This window comes from Balaenoptera acutorostrata, chromosome X (assembly GCF_949987535.1).
Source record: "Balaenoptera acutorostrata chromosome X, mBalAcu1.1, whole genome shotgun sequence".
In the NCBI taxonomy this organism is placed as follows: domain Eukaryota; kingdom Metazoa; phylum Chordata; class Mammalia; order Artiodactyla; family Balaenopteridae; genus Balaenoptera; species Balaenoptera acutorostrata.
The window spans coordinates 42,764,741-42,772,686 of record NC_080085.1 but is presented as its reverse complement, the minus strand read 5'-3'; the positions used below and the strand labels follow the sequence as shown (position 1 = coordinate 42,772,686).

At 52.7% G+C, this 7,946-nt stretch overlaps 2 protein-coding genes across 2 annotated transcripts; one reads left to right on the top strand and one right to left on the bottom strand.

Annotated features, from left to right (window-relative positions):
• Positions 1 to 37: 37 nt before the first annotated feature.
• On the bottom strand, positions 38 to 3,738 carry PQBP1 (polyglutamine binding protein 1). The gene is made up of 7 exons (XM_007180306.2): positions 3,581 to 3,738; positions 3,085 to 3,169; positions 1,447 to 1,558; positions 1,141 to 1,253; positions 675 to 959; positions 419 to 482; positions 38 to 252 (listed from the first exon to the last, which is right to left on the bottom strand). Exons 2-7 carry the CDS (start codon positions 3,149 to 3,151, stop codon positions 96 to 98), a joined length of 798 nt encoding a protein of 265 aa, XP_007180368.2. The 5' UTR covers positions 3,152 to 3,169; positions 3,581 to 3,738; the 3' UTR covers positions 38 to 95.
• A 52-nt stretch (positions 3,739 to 3,790) lies between these two features.
• Positions 3,791 to 7,659, top strand: TIMM17B (translocase of inner mitochondrial membrane 17B). The gene is made up of 6 exons (XM_007180305.3): positions 3,791 to 3,942; positions 4,735 to 4,834; positions 5,888 to 5,951; positions 6,871 to 6,999; positions 7,086 to 7,196; positions 7,287 to 7,659. Exons 1-6 carry the CDS (start codon positions 3,917 to 3,919, stop codon positions 7,373 to 7,375), a joined length of 519 nt encoding a protein of 172 aa, XP_007180367.2. The 5' UTR covers positions 3,791 to 3,916; the 3' UTR covers positions 7,376 to 7,659.
• The last annotated feature ends 287 nt before the right edge of the window (positions 7,660 to 7,946 follow it).

Below are 7,946 nucleotides of genomic sequence, written 5' to 3'. Positions count from 1 at the left end.
AAAAGTGTGAGAGAAGGAAGCACTCAGGTCTCATGGGCATGATCCACCGAAAAGCTTTTATTAAAAACCCCAGAGTGGGTGGGGGTGGGGAAGGTTCAGTCCTGCTGCTTGGTTCGGGAGGCCTCGGCATTGGCCCGGAGCACAGCCCCCGGGGATGGGTAAGGGCGCTGCTGGAAGAGGGGCCCGGCTGCTGTCGTGTCTGCACCCGTCTTGGCCTCATTCCGCTTGGGGAGTCCTGTTGACCACGTGCCTCTGGGGGTGACAAGGGGTGGGAGCGGGAATGTATAATATGTGTACTGTGGCAGGCACCTCCCACCCACAACTGACAAAGGGGGAAAGGAGACAGGAAGAAAGGAACGGTCAGCGGTGCAGTGAGTCAAGAGGAAAAAGGAAGGGCTCTTGAGGGGTAGTCAATTACCGGGGTGCATCTGAGTACGAGCTGGGGTCCATGGGGTCTAATTCTTCATCCTTCCGGCTTGCCACTGCGGAAGTAGGTGGCAGAGTGGGGTCTTCGACGGGGGCACAAGGAGTCCCGGATCACCGAGCTCTCCCATCCCCGGAAGAAATGGAGCCCGAGGCTGCCAGGCCCCAGGCTCAGGCACTCGCGTGAAGCCAAGCGAGGGCTTCCTTACACTGTGCACCCCTGGTGCCCCCCTTGCCTCACCCCAGCTTACCCTTCTTGCTCTTGGGGTAGGGAGCCAGCTCCTCCCGGCGATGGTGGCGCCGTTCTTTGCCCTCTTCCCGGTCCACCTTGTCATACCCGCGGTCCCGGTCCCGATCCCTGTCCCGCTCTCGCTCTCTGTCCACCTTGTCATAACCACGCTCCCGGTCTCTGTCAGACTTCTCGTGGCTCCGTTCTGACTTCTCATGGCTGCGTTCTGACTTCTCGTGACCTCGGTCCGATTTCTCGTGGCCCCGGTCCGATTTCTCATGGCTCCGGTCCAACTTCTCCTCAGTATCTGGGGACACGAAAGCCTTGTGACCTTCCTGCTCCCACCTCAGGACCCAGCAGCCTCTGCCTTCAACAGCCTCCTTTGCCTGGGGCTGGGCCTGCCTGGTCTTACCTGCCCCGGTCTTTTACCTGACCCCTCTCGGAGAACTGCTAGAACACTCGAGGCACCCCTGTATCTGCCAACTCACCTGCATTACTGCTCCTGAGCTTCTTGGCAGATTTGGAAACAACGGAGTTGGGATCATGTGGAGACAGCCAGGACACGAGGTCTGTGTCCGCATTCCAGTAGTAAGGGAGCCCGCTGCAGGGCAGTGGGAGGGAGGGAGGGAAGGAATGTCAGCACGGATATCCTCTCCTTGTAGCCTCAACTCTTGTCTCCCCAATCTCTGCCTGTACCTGCCCCATGCCAGGACCCTACAGGGAGGGCCCCCAGATCTCTTCCCTTGTGGCCCCCATTTACCCCCAGCCCGCCCCCGCCACGTCCCCAGACTCACCAGGAAGGGTCAAACACCTTGTACCAGCTTGGCGGCAGGCCCTCCAACCGGGTAGCCTCATAGTCCACAGGGTCATCATCATAGTCCTCGGCAATGATCTCTTCCTCCGGTTCTGGCAGGACAAGGAGGGAAGGAGGACAGCAGTAAGGACCAGAGGGATCCCCATCCTGCAGTCAGGGCCTGGGGACACACACTCACATTCACGTGGACCACGTGTGTGTGCCAGGTCTCAAGTGCCCTAAAAAATATTGCTCACATTCCAAATCCAAGTATCTGAGTATCGGGATTTACCAAAACATTTACCCAAATCTGTTCTGTTTCTGGGTTCAGATATGACATACTGTTACCTGAACTTATCTGGTTTCAGACTTTAGACAGGGATTCATTAAAAAACATGTATCCATATTTATTCAGTTCCTGAGTTCAGATAGTATGTGACACCATACTATCCAAATCTATTTGGATAAAATTAGTTTCAGCAAGGGGCTTATCTAAAAATATGTCCAAATCTGTTCAGCTCCCAAGCTTGGCAAATATGAGGTTTCTGACTCCGGTATATTGAGTAGCAAGTTTGGATAGCACGGGATTTATCCAAACGCTTCTCTGAATCTATTCAGTTCCTGAGGCCTACAACTGTTGTCAGTTACTATCAACAGAATAAAAAAGGTGTATGAGTACCTGGACCTCCGTAGGTCTATCACAGATTTCACCTATGGATATAGCTAACAATGAAATGTATATGTCAGCAACAGCAGAGTGCCTGTCACACAATAGGCCCAAAATAGATGTCAGCTATAATCATCAGTATTGTTAGTAAAATATATACAATCAGCACAGGGCCTGGTACCAACAGCCTTAAAGTAAATATCATATCAATGATCATTATCAGTATTATTAACCAAAGATCTATGCTTGGCACACAACAGGCTTGTAATAGATGTCACTTATCAATAAAGTGAAAATAAGATGAGTTTTCCAGTACCTGGAACACCTTAGCCCAAACTAGATGCCAGCTTTTACTATTATTTACAATAAGATAGAAATACTAGCAACAGCAGCACAGTAGGCCTAAATGATAGATCCTATCATTATTTTATATACTGTTCATCATAATGTGTATGACAGACACTTAAGAAGACCCAAAATACATGTCAGCTATTGATACGTTGAACAATAAGGTATATATCACCAGCACAGTGCCTGGCTCCACAGTAGGTCTAAAATAATGTTATCTACTAGTATGGTAAAGAACAAAGTATTAGCATCCTGCCACTGTGCTTGGCCCACAGGAGGCTGCGGTAGATTTCAGCTTCTGTCAACTGTTACTATCCTTACTATTAGATGCTTTGTAACCACTTCCAGGGACTGATGGGTGGATTAAACTTGGGATATAGAAGACCCAAAAATACACGTCAGCTGTCAGTATTATTATGGATGAAATGTCTATTTCCCGTCCCCACCCGCCTCCTCATACGGTAGGAATGGGTGTCAGGAATACGCATTGTTAACAGTGAAATGCCTGCCACCCCACTGCTTGGTGCGAAGTAGGTCCACGCTAGGTATCAAGTGGCAGTATCAACAACAAAGTGCCTGTCAAGCCTGGCACATGGTAGGCCTATCTGCTCTTAGCTCTCTCACCGGGCTCCAGATGTTTGAGAATGCCTCTCTTGGCCAAGCGGGTCTGCAGCGCAACGGGCAGCGGCATAGCGGATAGCAGACAGACCTAGGGAAGAACAGACAGACCAAAAAACAGCTCAGATGAGGACTGAATCTGGATCTTGTAACCAAGCGCCTCCCCCCAGCAAGTACTCATCTGGACCCCCACCTACCCACCTACACTAGGAGCTGGGCGACAGACCCTACGCTAAAAGGTGGAAGGGATAAATGGCAATATCACCAAAACTCTCACCAACCCTCCTCTCCCGGGCCGGGTGCTCCAGGACCGGGTTCCTCTCCCAGGCCCAGGCTCCGCCCGTTGCCAGAGGGGCCAAACGCGGCTGCCCCTCGTCCCAGAAATGGGCTCACCCAACTTCCCCCGAAGACTACCGGGTGGAAGGAACCAAAGCGCTGGGATGGGGGAGCAGAGTGCAACACCTCCTCCAGCTCCAAAAAATGCGCCCACCCCCGACATTACCAATACAGTCACGCGGGTAGTGGAAAGCTGATAGACTGGCCGTCTCTCTCTCTCTCGTCGCTTCTATGATTGCCAGGACTACACGATTCTCCTCCCAATGCCCAGAACGAGGTCCTCTCTCTCCGAGCCTGGAGGAAACTGGGCTACGCTAAGACTGCGGCGAACAGATGACGCAAACCTAGCTGGCCAATGAGAGTGCGCCTTCATCTGACTTCTGGCGAAACGACCCAATCGTTGCCCTGAAATAGGCAGAAAGCTCGGGCGCCTGTGTGTGTTATTGGTGGGGGTGTGGCCCGGCCGGGGTTTAGCCAGACTGCGCGGCCGGACGCCGGCGCCATGGAGGAGTACGCTCGGGAGCCTTGGTACGGCGAGGGGCGCAGGCCTCGGGACTGTTGCTAGGGCGCCACGGCCAGCGGTGGGAGGCGGGCGGGGGAGGCACCGGCCACACAGCGCCACGTCCCAGACTCGGGAGACTCTTAGACGTTTGTTGTCTCCTTCTGCTCCCCTCCACTTGCTTCCTCCTACTCGGGCTCCGTTAAGAGGGGCCACAACTGTGTGCCTAAAGGAGAAGATGCGGTGCAAGGACGAACCACTCCACGTTTCCCTTGCCTTCGTACCTCCCAGTCTCTCTTTGTTAACGAAAAGACACGCTGGTCGAATCCATTCCAGCCGAGGGGGTGGTGCGGTGTTGAGCGGTGCTGGATCATCCCCACGGTCTGCGCTTGGTTTTTCCCAGTTGTGCGGGTTATAAAAAAAAAAAAAGAGAGAGAGAGGGCGTGGCTTGGTTGGACGTGCTCACTGTGGGAAAAGGGGGTGCGAGCCCGTTCTGCTTTAGTAACAGTGCTAGCTTAACACTTCTGTAGCGCTTATTTAAACTTGCCAACTCTTTGCTTGTTATCAATTCATTTAATAATTGATAGTAGTAAAGCGGTTGATTCCTTGGTTGGCTGCGAAGGGGAGGGGCGGACAGGGCGAAGACTAATATTTTCCCCCCTTCGCACTATTTCTTGCTTAAATGAGGGGGAAAATAATCTATTATCTGAAATTCTGCTTCCCATTTGGATGACTTAAGTTTCTCCCAGTTGGAAAGAGTCCTCGTGACATGGCAAGAGGGAGGGCTGACATTAACCCCATCCTCCCCTTCCCGCTTGCAGCCCATGGCGAATTGTGGATGATTGCGGTGGTGCCTTCACTATGGGTGTTATCGGCGGTGGAGTCTTCCAGGCCATTAAGGGCTTCCGCAATGCCCCTGTCGTGAGTCCTGGCCTTCCCTGGGTGGTGCGGGGGTCCTGCCCTGTCCACATGGGATACTGTTCTGAAAACTGCTTGGAGCTGCCAGTCACATGCACTTATTCATTCTGGTGCCTGCTCACCTACTATATGCCAGGCCTGGCTCCAGGATCTGGAAGTTTGGAGGAACTGCAAGCATGACCTCTGCCCCTCACCCCCCCACCCAACTGGAGCTCCTCTGTGGAAATGCTGTGATACCAAAAGGGTCATCACCAAAACCTAAATGTGTGTGTGCAAAGCCAGTCAGATTTTACCTAGAGGCAGATTCTGGGTTGGAAGCCTGGATAGAGGGAAGTGACAGGAGTTTAATTGGCAGGAGGAGGACAGCCTTAAAGCTGAGAAAATACTTTTAATTTAACGTAATCGATTCCCTCTCTCTCTCTCTCTCTCTATCTCTGAGAACCCCCCCTCCCCTTCCTGGGAGACCTCATCAAATGTCATGACTTTAAATGCCATGCATTTGTCAAGGTCTCTGCAATTTCTCTGTCTAGCCCTGTCCCTCCCCTCATCTCCTGGAGCTCTCTTTCCTGGATCTTTGTCCAGGTTTCTCCCTCTCATCCTCAAGGTCTCAGCATAAATGCCCCCCTCCTTAAAGAGGTCTTTCCTGACCCTTCAGCCACTGTTACAGCTCTTTATCCTATTTCCTCTAGGGTTCTTATTGCTGTCTGAAGCTGTCTTATCTGTACCCTTATTTAGGATCTGTCTCCCCCACTATAATGTGAGCTCTGAGAGGGTAGGGGCCAGGTCTACCTTGTTTACTGCTGTATCCCTGCATACAGCATGGTGCCTGGCACATAGATGCTAAGTAATGAATGAATGAATGATTTCTCATCCCAGCTCTGAGAGCACCTATATTGGGGTGCTCCCCAGCCCCCTAGTTCTTGGCCACTTCCCCACATCTCTACCTCTGATACCCCTACAGGTTTCCTGCCCCCATCCCTCTCTTAAAAGCTAGAAACCTTGTCTGCCAGTGGCCTCAACCGGGCTCTGATTCCCTTCCTCCCCACTTTCCTCCAGGGAATTCGGCACCGAATGAGAGGCAGTGTCAACGCTGTGAGGATCCGAGCCCCTCAGATTGGAGGTGAGAGGTTTGGGGAGACAGATGTGATAACAGAGTTGAGGCGGTTGCTCCTTTGAGTCTAGACTGCAAGTTGGGGGTCCAGATTCTAGTCTCAACTCTGCCTGGGACTTCCTGGGGGAGTGACGTTTCCCAACAATTTCATATGGGTGAGTTCTGGAGTTTAAATCCAGACCCTGGCTCTTCCCTGATGTGTGACCTTGGGCTAGTGGCTTAACCTCTCTGAACCTCATCTGCAACATGGGGATGACAAAACAGTAAGTTTTGTAATTTATGTAACTTAGGTAGTACTTACTAAGTGCTGGTTGCTCTGTTAAGCGCTTTGGTAGTATTAACTAATATAAATTTTCAGAAGTCAAGTAACATGCAGTGCGTAGATCAGGTCCTGGCACACAGTTAGACTTGAGTAAACATTTTAACTATTGTATTGTTAACTGGCTTTGCTAACCCCTTTCCTTGTCCCTGAAACCAAGGTCAGAATTCCAGTTCTGTGTGGTAGTTACGAAGATCAAAGTTGCTCTGTTAAAAGCCATATAGAAGGGAGTTCCCTGGTGGCCTGGTGGTTAGGATTCTGGGCTTTCATTGCCGTCACCCGAGTTCAATCCCTGGTCAGAGAACTGAGAGGAATGAGTGCATGGCGGGGCCAAGAAAAAAGCCATATAGAAGCAGATAAATCTGCCCGTAAACACTTGTCAGCCCCCCATGAAGGTGAAGGGAGTGCGATGGCAATTACAGACAGATTGAAGGAGCTACCACGGAGACAGATGGGGGCTATCCCCTAGGAGTTTGCCATCTGCCCTTGCCTCTGGGTTTTTCTCCCCGTTCTTTGCCAGAGCGTTCAGGCCTTGGGAGTCCCTGGACCCTGAGCCATATATTCTGGGGATTCCCCACAAACATTAATTAGGCCGTGATCCCCCAACAGGTAGCTTCGCAGTGTGGGGGGGCCTGTTCTCCACCATCGACTGCGGTCTGGTGCGGCTGCGGGGCAAGGAAGATCCCTGGAACTCCATCACCAGCGGAGCATTGACCGGGGCTGTGCTGGCTGCCCGCAGTGAGTGCCCCATCCCCAGGCCCCAGCCCCTTCCACCCTGTTCTGCCTGCTCTCACCTCTCTCCCCGTGCCTCCTCATTCCTCCAGGTGGGCCATTGGCCATGGTGGGCTCGGCAATGATGGGAGGCATTCTGTTGGCCCTCATCGAGGGTGTTGGCATCCTCCTCACTCGCTACACCGCCCAGCAGTTCCGCAATGGTGAGTTCCTGGTGAAGCTGGCCAGGGAGAGGTGGGAAATGCTCTGCCTTGCCTCCTCCGCTCATCTTTATCCAATTCTCCCCGCTCCAGCACCCCCATTCCTGGAGGACCCCAGCCAGCTGCCCCCTAAGGAGGGTACCCCGGCCCCAGGCTACCCCAGCTATCAGCAGTACCACTGAGGAAGTGACCGCCTGTCATCGCCACTGTGGGAGCTCCTCCTCGGTTCCCCCCGCGATGATCTACCTCGAAGGGAGGGCTGGCTCCCAGTTGGCCCTGGGACCCTCCAGAGAGGGCCTCTACTCTGTTCCCTTATCCCAGGTTGGGGGTGGGGCACCCCAGCTGCCCTGATGGATGGGTCCCTTCTCTCTCAGGCACCCCAGCCCCCACTCATATGTAACAAGCTCTCACCCCAATCCCTTTGCATGGCACCCTGATCAGTATTTAAAGCCAGTTTTGAAATGCCTATGTATGTACTCCTTGAGCCACCCATTGGAGCTGCTCACTAGGACAAGGGGTAGAGCCCTCTTCAGGGACTTGGGAGCCCTAGGATTTGGAGTCCCACAGAGAGTGGGCTCTAGTAAAGGTTTGTGGGATGAATGTGTAGGAGGGGGAATGAATCAAGATGTGAATAGTACATGAATAAGGGGGCCAAGTGTTGACTCACAAGCAGACAGAAGAGGAACAGGCTTGGGAAAGAAATGAGTGAGCACAGGATTGCTGGGGTGGAGGGGGTGGTTCCACATGGGGCAC

What these genes read in the sequence shown, in the direction of transcription:
- TIMM17B (XM_007180305.3), top strand. Translation starts at nt 3,917, where the DNA reads ATGGAGGAGTACGCTCGGGAGCCTTG. An exon ending in GCTTCCGCAATGCCCCTGTC is followed by an intron (nt 4,835 to 5,887) that starts GTGAGTCCTGGC and finishes ACTTTCCTCCAG; the next exon opens with GGAATTCGGCACCGAATGAG. An exon ending in CCGAGCCCCTCAGATTGGAG is followed by an intron (nt 5,952 to 6,870) that starts GTGAGAGGTTTG and finishes ATCCCCCAACAG; the next exon opens with GTAGCTTCGCAGTGTGGGGG.
- PQBP1 (XM_007180306.2), bottom strand. Translation starts at nt 3,151, where the DNA reads ATGCCGCTGCCCGTTGCGCTGCAGACCCGCTTGGCCAAGAGAGGCATT. An exon ending in GCTCAGGAGCAGTAATGCAG is followed by an intron (nt 960 to 1,140) that starts GTGAGTTGGCAG and finishes TCGTGTCCCCAG; the next exon opens with ATACTGAGGAGAAGTTGGAC. An exon ending in TCGTACTCAGATGCACCCCG is followed by an intron (nt 253 to 418) that starts GTAATTGACTAC and finishes TGTCACCCCCAG; the next exon opens with AGGCACGTGGTCAACAGGAC.